At 42.9% G+C, this 18,453-nt stretch overlaps 1 protein-coding gene across 1 annotated transcript in view; it reads right to left on the bottom strand.

Annotated features, from left to right (window-relative positions):
- The window catches only part of LOC111871723, a 52,789-nt gene that overhangs the window by 13,610 nt on the left and 20,726 nt on the right, over positions 1–18,453 (bottom strand). Inside the window, exons 2-4 of the mRNA XM_023865016.2 lie at positions 9,948–10,137; positions 6,336–6,440; positions 4,045–4,170 (exon numbers count right to left, since the gene is read on the bottom strand). Coding sequence (XP_023720784.1) covers positions 4,045–4,170; positions 6,336–6,440; positions 9,948–10,136 — 420 coding nt within the window. The 5' untranslated portion in view covers position 10,137. The remainder of the gene's footprint in view (positions 1–4,044; positions 4,171–6,335; positions 6,441–9,947; positions 10,138–18,453) is intronic.

The following is an 18,453-nucleotide window of genomic DNA, read 5'->3' as shown; positions in this document are numbered from 1 at the left end:
AAGCGGTGAGAGGCGGCAGAAACTTGTTCTGGTTATACTCAAATGCTTGGCACTGGAAACTAACTTTGAATGTCCTCCGCCTGTGTTAATAATTTTGAAGCCTGATATTCAAAAATTATTTTCCTACCTCACAAAAACCATAAAACATCTCAATTTTCATAACGAAGTGGTTATTACTATTTAAGGAAAAATAGTTTTCTATTTTCAAAAACATACGAAACACGTTTCTTTCGTGTGAAAATAGGCGTGTTCTAAAAGTTTAATCGGTTCTAGCACTGTAATGTCGGTTGAGTTTATTTTCCATTTGACAATTTGATATCGTTCACCGTGGGTTGTGTCCCTAATTATTTACATCGTATCCCTTATAAATTCAGTCCCTTGACAAGTTTGCACCCTCATATCCTTATGGTGTCGATCCTTATACTGGTGCTTTTATACAAAACTTAGTCTAAAATATTAAATCACAGTCCAAGGTTCACGCAAGTTTCTTAATCACAAGTCGAAACGTTTGTTATCATTTCCGTCCTCAAATGAATAACAGTTATTTTTTATGATCGGTTAATTGTTTAACACCCAATTTCTTGCTGTTGTCTTTTGTACTGTCTGTACTTGTCATCATGCATTGGTTACAATTTGTGGTGTATTCCTCTAACTTAAACATTATTGAAATATACATCTGACAAAATGTTCACAGTTGTGAGTTTTGTCTGCTTCTAAGTCACTTGACCCCTGTTCTTGGTCTAGTAGTGTAACACAAATGTTCACGCCCAGTCGTTGGACTCGGTCTGAAGACACTGCTATCTACAGTCCAACCCCACAAACTATTTCAATAAGATTTTGTAAGAGGAACATTCATAGATTAATTGCCAATATGTGCGTGATATATTTTACATCCACTTAATACCAAGCTCGCCTCACCATCGATATTAAGACCATTCGTCTGCTTGAAAGGGCGTTTGAATACTTAATTCACTTAAACGTTTGACCGTCAGATAGCAGACACAGGTGAGCACCATGTTTCTCCGAACTACTTTTGTACATCTTTATTCTACTGTATCAGTCTAGTGGCTGATGTTTCAAATGCAAACATGAACAGAGGGCAGCAGAGATCCAATTGAGACAGAAGTTTTAACGGAACTGATTCACTTCGAAGTTTCTTCATGAAAGAATTGAACGGCTACACAAGCCATACTCTTTCTTTAGATAAGGTGAAAGATAAACTTGTTTCTGCGATCAGTCATCATGTCGTGGAGACGTATGGGAGACCGGCGTTCAAGCTCCACGCATTATTAACTTCGACACTAGTGGTCAGATTCACACACCTGCAATCTAAGCCTCTAAAGGTTCGGCCACACAGAGCGCTACGTACGCTATGTTCGCTATACGGACAGAAAAATATCTGCCTTTATTGCCAATGTGACTGGCCACACAGACTTCCGTACGCTACGTACGCTATGTTCCCTATGTTAGCTGCGTCGCAGAGTGTACACAGCGTACGTAGCGTACTTAGCGACCATAGCGTAGCGCTCTCTGTGGCCGAACCTTAAGAAAGATGTCCGGTATTTGGGTATGAGACTGGGTGAATTCAGAACCGGTCTGAAATCGGCGGCAATAAGAAACATTTGTGATTTTTAAGGAAATGAAACCCAGGTTTTCCAGTCCTGCAATAAAGCACTTTACTTATTAAACTGTCAAGTCCTATATCACGGTTCCCCGTAAAAATATTACCGTTAAAGTTTTACAGTTTTAAAAATAATAGTTGGTTGATGCACTATGCTACAAGCCGGATGGTCGCGGTTTCGATTCCCGATAAGGTCATTGGATTTTTTATTTGACCTAATTCTTCCAGCTGCATTATGGCCTTGGCGTCGACTCAGCCATTAACAGAAATAAGTACCACTAATCCTGCTGCGGGTAAAGGGCGACCGGCTTATGAGACTGACAACCTCACCGCCAACTGTGAGCCGATTTTCTAGAAAATATGGGAGCCTCGACGTCTCACAACCTTATCGGCCTCCAAGGCCTGTTACAGGGAGAGCTTGGCGCATAAGGATGACAACCTCACCGCCATCTGTGAGCAGATTTTCTAGAAAATGTAGGAGCCTCGACGGCCTGCTACAGAGATAACTTCAACCTTACGTTTACAGGCCGATGTGTTTTGTCCATAAAAATTGTAAACGATACGAAATGTTCAGGCTCAGATTCAAGAGACAGCGCATTAGTGTTTATTAGGATTAGAAATGACCAGAATAGTAACTATTTTAATGTCGGATTTGTAAGCAGTTTTGTTGACGGCTCTCGAATGTTCCTTTAATACACCATATAAAACAGGATGCGAAACAAAGAATAAAAATATTTATTAATATCCCCTGTTTTGCTTCGAAGCGGACAAGAAGCTGTTCGCGTAGCTGTACAGTGTACGTTTACGTGTTTATGACACACATATTGGCCTGCAGTTGTATTCGGAAGTTGCTCGATTCGATTCTCGGCCGGACTACCAGCTTTCCTGAGTGAGGTTTTCCTCGGTCCCCCCCCCCCACAGTCAAATTCCAGGATTGCATTTCGTTTAGTTTACATTCGCTTCCTTTCAGATACTTTCCATTTCATCAGTCATCATACCGTCCGAATCTGTTACTCTGCGCTGAAAGCATCATTAAGTAACCTATAAATCAGGTACTTAAAGGTAAAGTTACCGGTCACGGTAGCCGAGCGGTTTAAGGCATTTAGTGTCTTCGCTCTCTCGTAAGCCGGGATTATGGGTTCGTATCCCACTCAGGGCATGAATGTCTAGTTTGTATGTGTGCGTTTTTCTGTGTTCGTGTACAGGTAGAGACCTTGCGACGAGCTGATCACCCGCCCAAGGAGTCCTACCGAATATGTAAGATCTAGAAAAACCGAAGTGAATGGAGAAGTTCATGGAGGTAGGCCTAGGCCCACTGGGGCTGTAGTGCCAAGGGAAAAAAAAAGGTAAAATTGTCCCTGTGCTTAACTAATTAAGCACCACGCCATGAAGGCATATGGGGGAGTGGATGTATAGATCCATGTTTCTCGACCTCGGCACTAGTTGGTGAGTGATTAGCGTCACGCCCCGGCGGCTTTACTCCGGGTTACCTGTTTGATGGGAGGCTGGGTAGGCCCCAGAACCAGTATGGACGACGTGGAGATGGCAAAATTCTTGAGTGTAATGCGATTCGAATTCCAACCTCTCGTTTTCCAGCCATTAGCGCGTCGCTATACCGATTCCGAAGAAAGTAAGCAAGTGTACGAAATAAGAGGAGTGACGTCATCTGAGTTATGACACCATGACTTGATCTTGAAAGTGGAGGTAGTGTGCTCCTCTGAAAAGTTAGTGTTCGCCTACCAGACTACACGGTATCACATTTCAGAAGGCCACAGTATGAATCTTCCGAGCATCAAACCTTATCCGACTTAGGGGATAAGTCGTTTCTTGTTAGTTCCTTGTCTCGTATTTTGACGTTCCTGTTGTTACTTACTTCTGGATTAAAAACTTTACTCGCAGCTTCAGTTTCGCTACAAAATATCAACTGTCTCAATTGTATCTCTGCTTATTGTGGTAGGGTCTGAGTAAGAGAGAAGCAGTGTTGTGTAATGAAATTCATAAAAGCCATTTACGAATTACAACTTAAATAGAGACAATGCATTTTCATATAGAAACATGTAACCTCATTTGTTAATCACCCTGTCTGGTTTCATTCACGTAAAATAAACACAATCGAAGTAAGTATTGGTAGCTTTCTAGATGTTATCCGTCACCCGATAGTCGAAATGTTTCGGGACCTAGAACTGCTGCCGTCCTCAGGTGGGGACACAGGCGCTGACACTGTACTCTGGTTTACAGTCTCGGACAATGGATAAAATGCAGAAATCAATAATGTTAGTATAATACTAATACTACACTTTCATCAGAACCCATCAGAACTGAATAATTAATGAGCTGTCCCTTTGATAGCGTAACTTCCCTCTTTACAACGCGCCCGCATTAACTGGAATCGTGAGCATCTAAAGGCGTGTCTTATAACTCACCTGCATTGGAGATCCGTTGTCTACTTTATCGATACCGTCACCTCCTCCAGTGCCACCTCCCAAGATGGCGGTCAGAATCTTTAGTCCTACCGTGAGGAAGTTGGCCCAAGGAGACGGAACCACGCTCTGAAACACATCACGTCTTTCATTTTGTCTATAATCACATAAAAGGTAAAGATATCCCTGTAACTGGCCGTGGAGGCCCATAGGGTTGTGAGACGTCGAGGCTCTAACATTTTCTGTAGAATTTCGGCTTACAGACGGCGGTGAGGTTGTCAGTCTTACGCGCCGGCCGCTCTTTACCCCCAGGAAGATTCCTGGTACTCATTTTTTACAGGCTAAGTCTACCCCTGAGCCGTAGTGCGGCTGGAAGGATCACGTAAATTGAACCAATCCAATGACCTAATCCGCCGGTCGCGGTAGCCGAGCGGTCTAAGGCATGTACTGTCTTCGCTCGCTTGGAAGCCGGGATCGTGGGTTAGAATCCAACTCAGGGCATGGATGTTTAGTTTGCGTGTGTGCGTTTTTCTGTGTTTGTGTATCACCCGCCCAAGGAGTCCTACCGAATGTGTAAGATCTAGAAAAACCAAAGTGAACGGAGAAGTTCATGGAATTAGGCCTAGGCCCACTGGGGCTGTAGTGCCAAGAAAAAAGAGACCTAATCGGGAATCGAAACTGCGACCTTCCGGCTTGCAGAATAATGCGTCCAACTGACTATTCTACCGCGTTCTCCTTATACTCACGTAAACTTATTACTATCTGCAAAGTTACTGAAGTTAATAGCAGATTATTTATAGAGTAAAGCCTCGCTAATCCGGTTACAGTTAATCCGCATATCGCATAATCCGGACAATCATAGGACATCCATTGCTAGGTAACGGACCAGTAAACACGCCTCCTCAACAAAACGGGGTGTTTTTCGTGGGGCCCGTGCCGAGGGGTTATGAAGAGTAAAACAAGGTAACTTGAGAAGAAGAAGAAGAAGAAGAAGAAGAAGAAGAGTTGGAAGTGAAAGGTCGAGCTTCGAGACGCCAGCCTGCCGGGATATGAACTTGGAATTGAATGGAGTCGAGTCGATTCTTCGGAACTGGAAGCTACACAATAAGGACAAGAAAGGAATTAGACGATGCAAAGGAGACTTCATGTGTGATTTGAAGTACCAGTGAAACCGTTATAAATCCGTTGCCAGGGGACGACTAGGGAAGACTGAGAACCCTAGTGCGTGTGTAACGGTGAACTGCAAAGTGTGTAGATCAGCGATAGCGCTGTATTACCTCTAGTCCCGAGTGTTGTGACTGTATAAGGTGCCAATATATCCCATCATCTAATCCAAAACCCGTCTTATAAACCACGCAACCACCACCCTAATTCGTGACAGTAATTTCCCGTTTTTGTAGCGCTTGACGAATATTTACTAGAAGAAAGGCGCCACAGTATGTACAGTGTTTTGTCCTTATTTATATTAGAACCAGTGCTCCTACCGTTCGTTTCAAATTAATCACCGTCTTTTAAGGACGGGTCATGTAGCATGTGTGAGAGGTTAAGTATTCATAAGAAATTTTGGTCTGAAAGTCGAAACGAAACAAACAGCTTGGGAGATATAGAAATGTATGGACGATACGAGGAACCGGGATAGCGCAGTTGGTATAGCGACTGGCTACGACCTGCAGGACCGAGGGGTCGAATTTCGAGTCCCGGTGGAGTCAAGAATTTTCTTCACGTCTTCCAGACCGGCGCTGGGCCCCACCCAGTCTCCTATTCAATGGGTATCTGGGACTCTTTCCCCGGAGGTAAATCTGCCGAGGCGTGAAGCTGATCGCTCACCTCCAACTAGTGCCGAGGCCAAGTAAACTTGGGTCCATATATTCACTCCACCATACGCCTTCATGGCTTAGTGCTGAATCAGTTAAGCACAGGGACAACTTTACCTCTATGGAAGGATCATCTTGATAGTAATAAGTTGTGAGGAGTGTGGACTTGTTCAGATTGGCTCAGGATAGGAACCAGTGGCATAACTCTTGAGGACATGTGTTGTATAATAGAAAAGACATTAATTTCTCGATTAAGCTGATTCTGAAGGCAGGACAGCCTCCAATGGGCCAGTAATTTGTACAGATCAGGGAAGGGTTCCAATATAGGCGGAATTATTCAAACAGAAGATGTGACTTCAGATGTAACAGAGTGGGAATTGCTGCTAAGGGTTGGAGGTAACATTCTGACTGTGGTGAGCCGGCCGACAGCTGATAGGCTAACAGCTTGGTTGGAGCAGCAGGTCGCCTGCTACTACTTACATGGTCCGTGTCGAGGCCGTCCGACTTGCTTGGTCCTTGCTGCGGGTGGAAGAGGAGTTGCATCACCATCCCCAGCATGTTACTCCACGAGAAACCTTCCTGCGACTGAACAGAATCAAGACACCTTCATAAATTGCTGGTCTTAAAACCCCAACAACGCTATGTCAGTTTTAGATCTTACTTACACATGGAGCAAGGCCACGCCATAGCCCAAGCGGTTAGTCGCTGGCTTTCCACCGCGGCGGCTCGGGTTCCATCCCGGGTCTGGTCAGGAGGGATTTGTGGTGGACAAAGTGGAGCTGGGGCAGGTTTTCTCCGAGTACTTCGGTTTCCCCTGCCAATCTTCATTCCACCAATTGCTCCACAATCACCCTCACCTATCATCTGGGGTTGGTACAACAGGCCAGAAGTAGCCGCAGTACAAGGGACTTAGTCCCACCCCACTAGCAATAAAAAAGTACTCATGGAGCTGAGCCCTTCTTGAAGAGCCGCCAATTCTGCAGCTACTCAAGAATTTCCCAGCATTTTATGGAACCCGAAGGTTCGTTACCGTGTTCAAAAGGGCACTCCACTGGTCCCTATCCTGAGCCAGATCAATCCAATCCATACCATCCCGTCCTATCTCTCTAAGATCCATTTTAATATTGTTCACCCACATACACCTTTGTCTTCCCAGTGGTCTCTTCCCATTTGGCTTTCCCACAAATATCTTATATGCATTCCTCTTTTCCCCCATTCGTGCTACATGCCCAGCCAATCTCATCCTCCTTCGCTTCGTCATTCTAATTATCTATAAATACTACTGTAGGACCTGAGCAGGCGTCGTCATAAATATTTCTATTTGCTGGAGTATAAAGGCGTATAGTCCTTGGCAAATCAACAGACGTTTCGGAGGAATATGTCACCTTCGTCTTCAGGATTTAAGAATAAAGAAGTAGCAACCAGGCTTGGCTTATTCTTCTACCTCGAAGGTGGAGGCTAACACAACGTCCGTTGACTGTCAACATTCCACACGACGTTACATCACAAAATACAGATTTCTTCAGATATTATCTTTTCTTGCCTCAAATATATTTATCAAACAATATCAGTTATATGGAAAATATAATGTAAATTTAAAAATGTAAAGACTGAAACGCCTATTCCAATTTGGAGGGAATGATTTCCAAATGCGATGCGACTTTACATACTTCAGTGTACTTAATATTTATTGCTGACAAATCATACAGCAAGTCAATTTAAATTTATTTCTTATTCGCGTCATTACATACAACCTTTTAAAGCCCAATAATTACTGTATGTCACACCTGCTGTAACACACTGAATCTCTGCATTCTGCCAATAGAACGTGTTTAATATTTCTTATTGTTCTTACAATAAACAGCGACTGTTTCCCTAAACAGCATTAACCGGTTGGGCTTTGTAACGGAGACGTAATGTGTTTTCTGTGAGGTACGAACTGAGTTTTTATATATTACTTAGAGGAAATTCAGTCTTTAAAGGGTTAAATGATATAGTGCTTCATGTCAATATAAGGGACGTCTCAATGGGTTAGGCTTATCTACTTTTCTTCAGCGATATTCGATACTGGCTTTCAACAGTTAATTCCTACTTGAATTAGTCATTATCTATGGCATCACAACACATCATCCCATTAAAACTCAGTAACTGATCAGAATCGGTGACTATTTCAAAACGTGATGATTTTCATAAACAAGAGTAGGGGAGGAGTGAGTTCCAACAGAATTACAATATTGTGCTTATTACCCACAAAAGTAAATTATCATTCTTGTGGTTTCGTTAAATATCCAAAAAACGTTTTACGTCTCCATGAGTGCCGTATTTAGTACTATGTATTTTTTTTATTTCTAGTGGGGTGGGACTACGTCCCTTGTACTGCAGCCAATTCTGGCCTATTGTACCAGCCCCAGATGATAGGTGAGGGTGAATGTGGAGCAATTGGTGGAATGAAGATTGGCAGGGGAAACCGAAGTACTCGGAGAAAACCTGCCCCAGCTCCACTTTGTCCACCACAAATCCCACTTGACCAGACCCGGGATCGAACGCGGGCCGCCGCGGTGGGAAGCCAGCGACTAACCGCTTGAGCTATGGGGCGGCCTAGTACTATCTAGATAAACTACATTTTTGCAGTGAGCTGTGCCCTACAAAAGAAACTCTACAAGGTAATCTAATTAAAACGGCACCACAATGGAAAAGCTGCTTGCATTATACATCTCAATACAATCGGGGAAATTGCTCGTTTCCCGGTTCAAACATCATCTGGCTTTCGGGCGGTTGGAGAGATTGTGAAGGAAATATATATATAAAATTTATATAAGAAGCATACATCAACTGAAAGTGAATTCCGAAAATGTCATCTGCAAAATCATAAACCGATTACACCGCATTCTCCATCTGTTTTTAAGCAATTTGTGTAACACCAGTTGATAATTCAGCGGGAGATTGTCGTATAAGCTTTCGTGCTGTTAACTTCTCTGGATTTCTGCCGTATTCTTTTCTTTCCAGTTCTATATGTTACTGCCATCTCCCAAGAAGTACACTCACGAATAGTCAATCTTAAATCGTATCCTTTATATAGTATACTACACGTCAAATGTTCACATAAAGATGTTGTCAGTATTCACAGAATAGACACGATACGCTGAATCAAATAGATGCTCTCTCGTTCACGAATAATTACATAAACTTACATTCATGAGGCCGGTTAATCCTTGACAATTCGTTGCTGTGGTGATCCAAAATTGCATAATTTCAGGACATTTATTTCACCACTGTTACTTTGTTATACAGGGTGTCTAAAGGACGAATGATCCGTATTCTGGGCTTTCATAGTATCGGTCATTCTAAGCAAAAATGTGAATATGTACATATTGTCGCGTGTTGGGTGTATAACGTGAAAATTTGGTGTCAGAAGTGGGATATGAAGAATTCGACTACTGAAGGCAGAGTGAACTGATTTGCGCATAGGGTTATAAATCGTGAAACCCCGCAACAGTGTAAACAGATTAATGCGATTAGGGTTATAAAGTGTGAAACCCCGCAACTGTGTGATAAGTAATTGTAGCCGTTACTTGTAGGTTGTTGAATAAACCAATTAACAATCTCTACGGCGTCTTCAGTAATCCAACACGTTACAATATGTCATATTCGAAGCTGTTTCCGAAATAGAGTTATTTCACTGTACAGTACACTGTACACTGCGCAGACGAGCAACACGCCATGTCCTCACACGAGCTGCAAAGTGCATTGATGTTGACGGTGGAATTTTCGAAAATGTATTGTACTCCGCAAATTATACCAACTTTGTCACTTGAACAATAAATACCGGTATTAGAAACAGTATGTAATATCTCTTTCTTATCAACAATTTTGGAACTGTACAGTGAAATAGCTCTATCTCGGATACGGTTCGGAATAGGACACATGTACATATACACTTTTTTGCTTAGTGACCGATACTATGACCTCCCAGAATATTGAACTTTCCTCTTTGGACATACTGTATACTCAGAGAGATGATATTTTAAACTCACATTAGTCATTACGAATAACCGATCTTGGGTTTATTATGGTCAATAATAAGGCACTTACCGATATCTGATTGGTGGAAACGTCGTCTAGATCGTTGTCAATAGCAACCTTTTTCAGAGCGTTGGGTTTTTCAGCGAATTTGCGTACTTCTGGTATGGGAGTGAGACCCGGGTAGCACCAAACCGGTGCCACGTAACTAGTACAAAGCAGAGCGACAAATGTCCATCCAATCAGCTGTTGGTTCTTCATTCTGCAGAAACACAAACAGTTAGATTGACCTTATGATTTATACCAGTAAATACAGTTACGATAATATAGTCTCCAAGTCTACCTTGGGCTTGATACATGGCCGCGTTGCGGAGACAAGGAATAGAACAACACACTTTTGCGCGGAAACCTTCAAAATGCGATTTGGAATAGAGAATGAGGTCGGTAAACTATAAAGGCAGGCATCCCTGCATCACGTCCCGTAGACCTATGAGGGCAAAAAATGTAAAACTATCCCCATAACAGACGCCGCGCCATAGCTCAAGCGGTTATTCGCTGGTTTCTCAATGCGGAGGCCCGGATTTGATCCCGAGGTTTGGTCAAGTGGGATTTGTGGTGGACAAAGTGTGGTGGACAAAGTGGCGCTGGGGCGGGTTTTCTTCGAGTACTTCGGTTTCCCCTGCCAATCCTCATTCCACCAAAGTCTCCATCATCATAATCACCCGGGGCAGGCTACAATAGGCCAATCAGTGGCCGCCGTGCCGAGTGGACCCAGTTGTACTCAACCCCCCGCTAAGCGAATCCCTATAACAGGCCTTGGGGGGACAGAGATTTGTGAGACGTCGAGGCTCGCACATTTTCAGACAATCTGCTCATAGATGGCGGCGAAGTTTTCATTCTTGCATTCTGACCGCCCCTTACCCCAGGAAGATTTTTTCACTCGTTTCTGTTAAAGGCTGAGTCGACCCCAGGGCCATAGTGCGGCTGGAAGTATTAGGTCAATTGAAAAATCCAGTGACCTCATCGGGAATCGAAACCGCTACCTTCCTGCTTGTAGCATACGGACCGCGTACCTCCAGATATGTGAGGGAGCAGAGGTAAAGTTGAGCGCATTCATGGCATCAGGGAGCTAAGTCGTCATGAAGGGGAATGTTAATGTACATGTTTCCCGATTGCATTCAGATGTGTGGCTTGTATCAGTGGTGTTAAACCTTTATATGGTACCAGACCTAGTAGATGCAGTTGTACATCTATATCACTGTGCGTACATCAGTTCATTCAAAAACCAGGCAAAGTGTTTCAGTCTGATCAGTATCGTCGCTTTAGTTCGTAATTTTTCTGTCTCAAATTTTCAATATTTTTAGGTTATAATTGCACAGAGTTCGTCAAGGCATAAGGACTATATATCCATTATTATACTGAGTAAAAAGCCGCACCATAGCTCAAGCGATTAGTCGCTGGTTTCCCATCGCGGCCCGGGTTTGATCCCAGGTCTGGTCAAGTGGGATTTGTGGTTGACAAAGTCGCGCTTGGGTAGGCTTTCTCCGAGTACTTCGGTTTCCCCTGCCAATCTTCATTCCACCAGTTGCTCCATAATCACCCTCACCTATCATCTGAGGCCTTTACAATAAGGCAGAAGTGGCCGCAGTACAAGGGACTTAGTCCCACCACACTAACAATAAAAAAGAATACTGACTAAAATGACAGAAAGTATAAGAGAAAATTTCCTCGTTTTCTCTCTCCTCTGTTAAACTATTCATGTTTGAAAGTTTGCATTTTTGTCACATGCAATCCATGAAATATGCCGATAGAACGACAAACCTTGAAAGGCACTTAAGAAAGTTGCAAAACTGTACTTTCATTTTTAGTCCGGATTTCAATTATTAAGTTATCTTCAATAAATTTTACTTGAGAACGATTATGAGACGGGAGTCCAAAATTTTATTCACGACAAAGGATGCGAGTGCAGCAGTAGAGCAGTGTTTCTCAACAGCCGGGCCCTCGTCTTACAGAACAGAGAAGAATTTACCGGGCCGCGGTCCCACAAAAGTTGAGAGCCACTGCAAAGATGTACTGCTGGGAACGGTGTTCTGAACTCGAGCCCTACAAAGGGGTCAAAAGGGGAACAGCTGAACCAAGAATAGTTCAGGCAGGAGTGAGCGAGTAAGCGAGAGTGACAGCCAGCAGATTCACTCCCCAGCTGAAGGGAAGTGACTAGTAGTAGGCAGGTCCCTCCTCTCTTCTTAAATAAGACCACATTCCAAAACACATAAAGTCTGGAAAGAACAGCAGATGGTCATGAGTCCCTTCGGGGCCCGAAGCTAATAATGATTGTGCTGGCTAGGACCAGCAGCAATTTACTGGACTGGAGCCTCCGTTCAGAGAGGACTTGAGCGCGGAAGCAGAGGACTAGACACCGTTAGAAGCTGTGACCGGACAAGTGAAGACACTGGGAGCTGGAAAAGAATTAGCGTGAGTTTGTAATGGTTGGAAATAGCGATAGTGTTATTGTTATTTTTAGTTACGTCGTGTAAGTCGTCAATAAATCCAATTATCCAAAACACCATTTATGGTCACTCTACACTACGTGGCAGTATTAATAAATATTTTCGATCAGCCAAGGTATAGATGATGTGTATGTCTCTTATTTCTTTCTGAGCATCAAATCGAGGAAACATGTAGAATATACATAAATATGAACCTTAAATATTTCATGCGTTTGTAAGAAAGTGAACAATCAGATCTTCGGAATTATCCAAGATAATGTAATGAAGTTATTCGTTGTCTTTATCTTGGCTTTGTAAAGAAAGCAAATATAGACACATTGGAATGTGCAACTTTCTATTTTAAGGACAAATTCCAGTTGCCGCTTTTCTGTGTTCACAATTGTGCTTTCAGTTTTCACTATCATAACATGCCAGCCTCCGTTGCACTGAGTGAATATTCATATTGTTAATGTTATGAATGGCTCCTGTTACACAGGGACTTTAATTTTCAACTGTCATCTGTTGTCACAGTTTCACAATTTCCGTAAACATCCTTTTGTTCTCACGGCATTGCGCCTTTCACGATTGTGTGTAAGAAAGCCGTGCTCATCTTCCATTTTTCCCAAACTTTATTCTTTCACGTTTATGTGGCCGCGCTAAGGGAACCCTTTAAACTGAAAGCATGTACGAACTCACTTTGGCGGAGAGAACACACAATTCCCTTGTCATTAACCCTTTAATGAACGGTAGTAATCATATACAGAGTGGATCACAACTCAACTGCAAAACTCCAGGATCCGACTCATATAGAGAGAAGATAAAAGTGTATGACAACATGGTTCCGGAAATGCATAATTACAGAGTTTTTCCGACCTTCTAGTAACGTTAGTGCAATCCGACACTCCCAACACTGTTGCACTGTTACACTGAATACGTCTGTAACGCCAGCTGGAACACTCTGGTCACGTATCAGAGGAAATGTTCAAAGTGACTTCCTCCTGCCTGAATAGAGGCCTCCGCTCGTCCTCGCATTGAGTGCCTCACACGATCAAAAATGCCCGGTGTAGTGCGTACTGTGTGACAGGCTGCCACAACGCGCGCATGGAGAGTTGGTACATCAGCAACAGCAGTCGAATACACGACAGACTTTAAGCGTCCCCACAGGTAAAAGTCCAGGGGGTTTAAGTCAAGAGAGCGTGATGGCTATTGGGTAGCGTTCCTGATACAAGCGCATTAACATCCTCCAAACCATACATGTAATGCATGCTCGCGAGTTCTTCGTTTGTGTACATGACGTATCACTTCACAGCAGACTGCAAACAACACTTAACAACCTCAGATAACAGACGTCATACACGTCTTTCGGATATGGCTACAGCTACTTAACTGGAGAGGACAGGATATCATCTGCGCGTCCTAGACATATTCAGGCCCACATCAAGTCGATTCGCAACATTATTATTTGTGTAACAATTGTAACCGGCGTCTCGCATTTTATTCCGGCAAACAGGACGTGTCGGCGTGCACTCCGTAAATTACACGCTCGGATAGCTCTGTAATTATGCATTTCCGGACCCATGTTGTCATATACTTTTTTCCTCTCTCTCTATGAGGAGTCCGTTCCTGAAATTTTGCCGTTGAGTTTTGATACATCCTGTATACCCATTTAACAGGTCCTGGAGGCCCATAGGGTTGTGAGACGTCGAGGATTCCACATTTTCTAGACAATCAGTTCATTGCTGTCGGTGAGGTTGTTAGTTTTTCGGCCGGCCGCCCCTTGCTCCCCAGGAATATCCCTGGTCCTCGTTTATATTAGGTGAGTCGACCCCAGGGCCATAGTGCGGCTGGAAGGATTGGGTGAAATGAAAAATGAAATGATATCGAGAATCGAACCCACGACTTTCCGGCTTGTGGCATAGTGCCTCAATCAACTACGCTACAGGGATAGCTCTAAATTTATTTTTTTTTACTCTTATTATTGAATTGCAAAATTGGATCCCTTTTAAATATCTTACATTTTTATTGAATTACAGAGATAGTGTGATTTCAATTACCATTTCGGTCAATTAAGTGACCATTAGATGAGTTATACGTAAATATTGTACAAAATTGTACTGGGTTCATCTGTATGTCTGCGCAATGTCTCCAGGCGCGTCCTTTTTTATGTCAAAAAAATAATTGTTAATTAATATTAGCCGATACATAAATAATAGAGGTATTAAATACATAATGTACATAAAATATGGAAGATGAGAAGGCTATATACGTGTATATGCTGATTATGTAAAACGATTTTCATATAAGCAAAAATAAATCCCATGTCACTGATTGGAGTTCGCTTGGTTGGGTGTCAATGAAATTCCAATAATAAAAACGCAAAATTGCATTGCTTAGGTATCATTTTAATTCTTGTACTGGGGTTTTACTCAGGCCTGTCTGGTACGGTTAGGCTGGTGTATCTTTTCAGTCTATGTGTAGTTTCGCTATTTACTAGTGGGTTCACTGTTAGTGCATTAGTGTGGATTTATAATTTTCTTAAGTATTGGGTATTCTACTTTCTTTTTTTCGCTGAGCACTGCGTGCATTTATAGATCTTCGTGGATCCTGTGGGTGCTTGTGTACCAAGGTGCGTTCAGAATGCCGTACACTACAGGATGTACAAAGTTATTATGAGCAGCAAACCTTGTGAATGCAGTCGCTTGGCAACCTGTTCTAGGAAGCAGATCGGAATATGATCCATCTTACCCAGACTTTCACAGCCAACACATTGCAGTAGAAACAGATGCAACAGTCTGCAAGCTGTACGCTAGGATACTTTCTTTTCTGCTGTTACTAGGAAATGGATCCTTAATATGAATGAAGGCAGTAGATGAGTGGCAGAAGCAGGTTGTTTTGTGGGTCAGCAGACGTCTGACAGTGAATAGCTTATCAGATTCTGGGCCAAGTTCATCGTCTCCTTCAAGCCATTTTCTTCCGTACATGCATACATACAGCGCGATCAAGGAATTTAGTTCAGTAAATGTTAAAGTTGAAAGGTAACAGACCCTGAAGGCCCATAGGGTTGTGAGACATCGAGTCTTCCACATTTTCTAGATAATCGCCTCACAGATGGCGGTGATGTTGCCAGCCTTACGTGCCGGCCACCCTTTAACCGCAGGAAAATGGAAGGGACTAATTTCTGTTAGAGGCTGAGTCGAACCCAGGGATATAGTGCGGCTTAAAGGATTAGGTAAATTGAAAAATCCAATTATTTCATCGAGAATCAAACCCGCGACCTTCCGGCTTGCACCATAGTGCCTCAACCAACTGTGCTACCGCGTGCCCCTCATTAAAATACAGAATTTGGTAGATGGGAAAAAAATATGACTACGTCTTGTAATTCATTTCGTTTAGCATCCTAACTTTGTGCACTCTTATACAGAGTGATTCATTCATAGGAGGCCCCGAATTAATAATCATAAATCACGCAGTAATTTACCGATAAAGACGAAACTTATCGAATTGGTAGATTAGGATATAATTGAATTATTACATTTCTTATCCCCCCCCCCCTCTACCTGGGGACACAAGCGCAACGTGACGATCCATGAAGGAAGTGGCACGAACCGGGCACTCATTCATCGGGTCGGTGTTGCCAAGTTTCGTTTTAATCGGTAAACTATTTCTTGATTTATAATTATTCATTCAGTACCTCCTCAGAGTGAATCACCCTGTAGGCTGAGGTGGAGACCCCCCTCTGTGGAGCTTATAACGGTACACCTTCCGGGTACACCGTGTAACCAGGCCAAGTAACATCATTTCCACTGCAGGAGATATGATGATGCCATCTCCACGCTAATTTAATTCTGCTTGATACGTCTTACCCAGCCTCTTGTGGTTACTGGCTTAGTTTCGGTATGCTGCTGGCTTGAGAGGTAATGGTAAAGTTGTCCATATGCTTAACTAATTTAGCACTGCATCATAAAGGCGTATGGAGAGTGGGTGGATAGATCCACATCTTCTTCACCTCGGCACTAGTTGGGGAGTGGTCAGCTTCACACCCCGGCCACTTTACCCCGGGGAAAGAGCCCCTGGTAGACATTGGATAGGATATTCGGTGGACCCCAGAGCCGGTCTGGACGAATTGGAGAAGAGAAAATTCTTAACCCTACCGGGACTCGGATCCTGACCTCTTGGTCGTCCAGCTCGTAGGTGGTCGCTATACCGACTACAGTAAGCAAAAATGTTTGCATAACAGCCATGTGTATCTTTTACATTCTACAAGAATTGCTAATATAACTTCAGATACACGCAGTGATAAAGTTCCCTGAGAACTGGAATGTGTTTAGCGGGCAGTTGCCCAGAATTCTGACTTCACTCCGGCCTTCGGGAGTCATGACATAATACAAAAACACTCCGTGATTTTAGTCCGCAAGCGAATTATGCCGACCGAGCGACCGCCGCTTGTCGGCGAAGTTTAGTGCCAACTTTTGCGGTTAGAGGGCGTCGCGTGGTCAGCGCAACGAATCCCCACGGCCGTTAATTTCGGTTTTCTAGACGGAGCCGCTATTTCCTTGAAGTAGCGCCTCAATTATCATCACGAGGCTGAGTGAACCTAGTTCGAGACCCACTACTTCTCGGAAAAAATCTGATAAGAGCCGGGAACCGAACCCGGACCTCTGGATCTGTAGCTAGTAACGCTGACCATTAGAGGGCCTAATATAAATGTTAAGGTAAAGTTGTCTCTGTGCTTAATTAATTAAGCACCACGCCATGAAGACATATGGAAGAATGAAGGTAAAGCTTCACTGTTTTTGACGTCGGAACTATAGTACATAGAGGTGACTTGTCAGCTTTTCTCCAAGGAAGGAGCCCCCGGTGCCCGTTTGATAGGAGGCTGGGGCGAACGTTGAGCCGATCTTAACGCTGTGGAGCAGAAGAAAATTTCTTGATTCAGCCGGAAATCGAACCCCAGTCATCCAACTCATAGCCCGTCGCTGTACTGCCTGAGCTATCCCGGCTCCTGGTTAAGAAAATGGGACTTCTTGGACGTTGTGTATAATGGTATAATATGGAGTTCTGAGCGGTAATCATAAATCAAGTGAACCTGCTGCCTATGTCCTACTGATATGCTTATGTCAATACTGTTACTTTTTTTTTCTGAAGAATTTTCTGCCTATGTACGGATTCTATCCTCTTTACAGTTTTCGAATACAGCTTCAAATATCACACGGTCACCATATTTCTTATTTAATTACGATAGATAGTTCACATGTAATATGTAGGTAGGTTTATGATCAAACCTCATATTTGTCTTGTCTAACTTCAATAGTTCATTAATTATCGCCATCAAATCGATAGCTAAGTAAAATGTTCGCACGACCTCCATATTGCTATTATGCTTTTTACAAAAATTACCCTGACAAAGGCTGCATATTTATCCAGGATATATTGCCATACATCATTTTAAGGCCTGCTGCCCTCACAGCTAACAGTTTCGGGCGTCTGCCATGTTGTTAGTAAAGGTTAAGGGAATTAATTATACGTAGTTGGAATGACCTCATATGGAACAACAGTCGTTCCAAGTTTCGTGAAGATCGATCAACTGGTTCAGCACTTAAAAACGATATACATAGACAGCGTAGTGGTATTGTAAGTCTTTCTGCCTCACAGAAGGCTGAAATGCGAAACAATTTAATGTAAGGATCGTGATAATGTCCTGCATGTTGAGAGTTTTATCTAAATCACATCTCTTCTTTATAAAGTACCCTTGGTCTATAACGTCAGTTGACTATACAGTGATGCCATGTATGATGTCAGGCCTACATCAAGTTTAGAGGGTTTCAGGACAATTCTATATAATTATGAGTTCCATGATCAGCTATGTCCTACAGAAGTGACACATGCTTAATGAAATTTGAATGTATGTGAGCCTGAGTAAAGCCATGATGCAAGTATGAGAGATGTGGTTAGAAAGCGTTCTTCATGGACGTATTATTCATGCCTTATTTCAAGTCATTTAAGACCTCACATTACCATATTTAATAGCGAGACAAAAGCACAGCGAAGACTAAAATTGTAGAAAATTTCATCAGCAACCGTCAATACAAATT

Source organism: Cryptotermes secundus, unplaced genomic scaffold (genome assembly GCF_002891405.2).
Source record: "Cryptotermes secundus unplaced genomic scaffold, Csec_1.0 scaffold514, whole genome shotgun sequence".
Classification (NCBI taxonomy): Eukaryota; Metazoa; Arthropoda; class Insecta; order Blattodea; family Kalotermitidae; genus Cryptotermes; species Cryptotermes secundus.
Note: the sequence above shows the minus strand (reverse complement) of the source record. Positions and strands in the feature narration are given on the sequence as shown.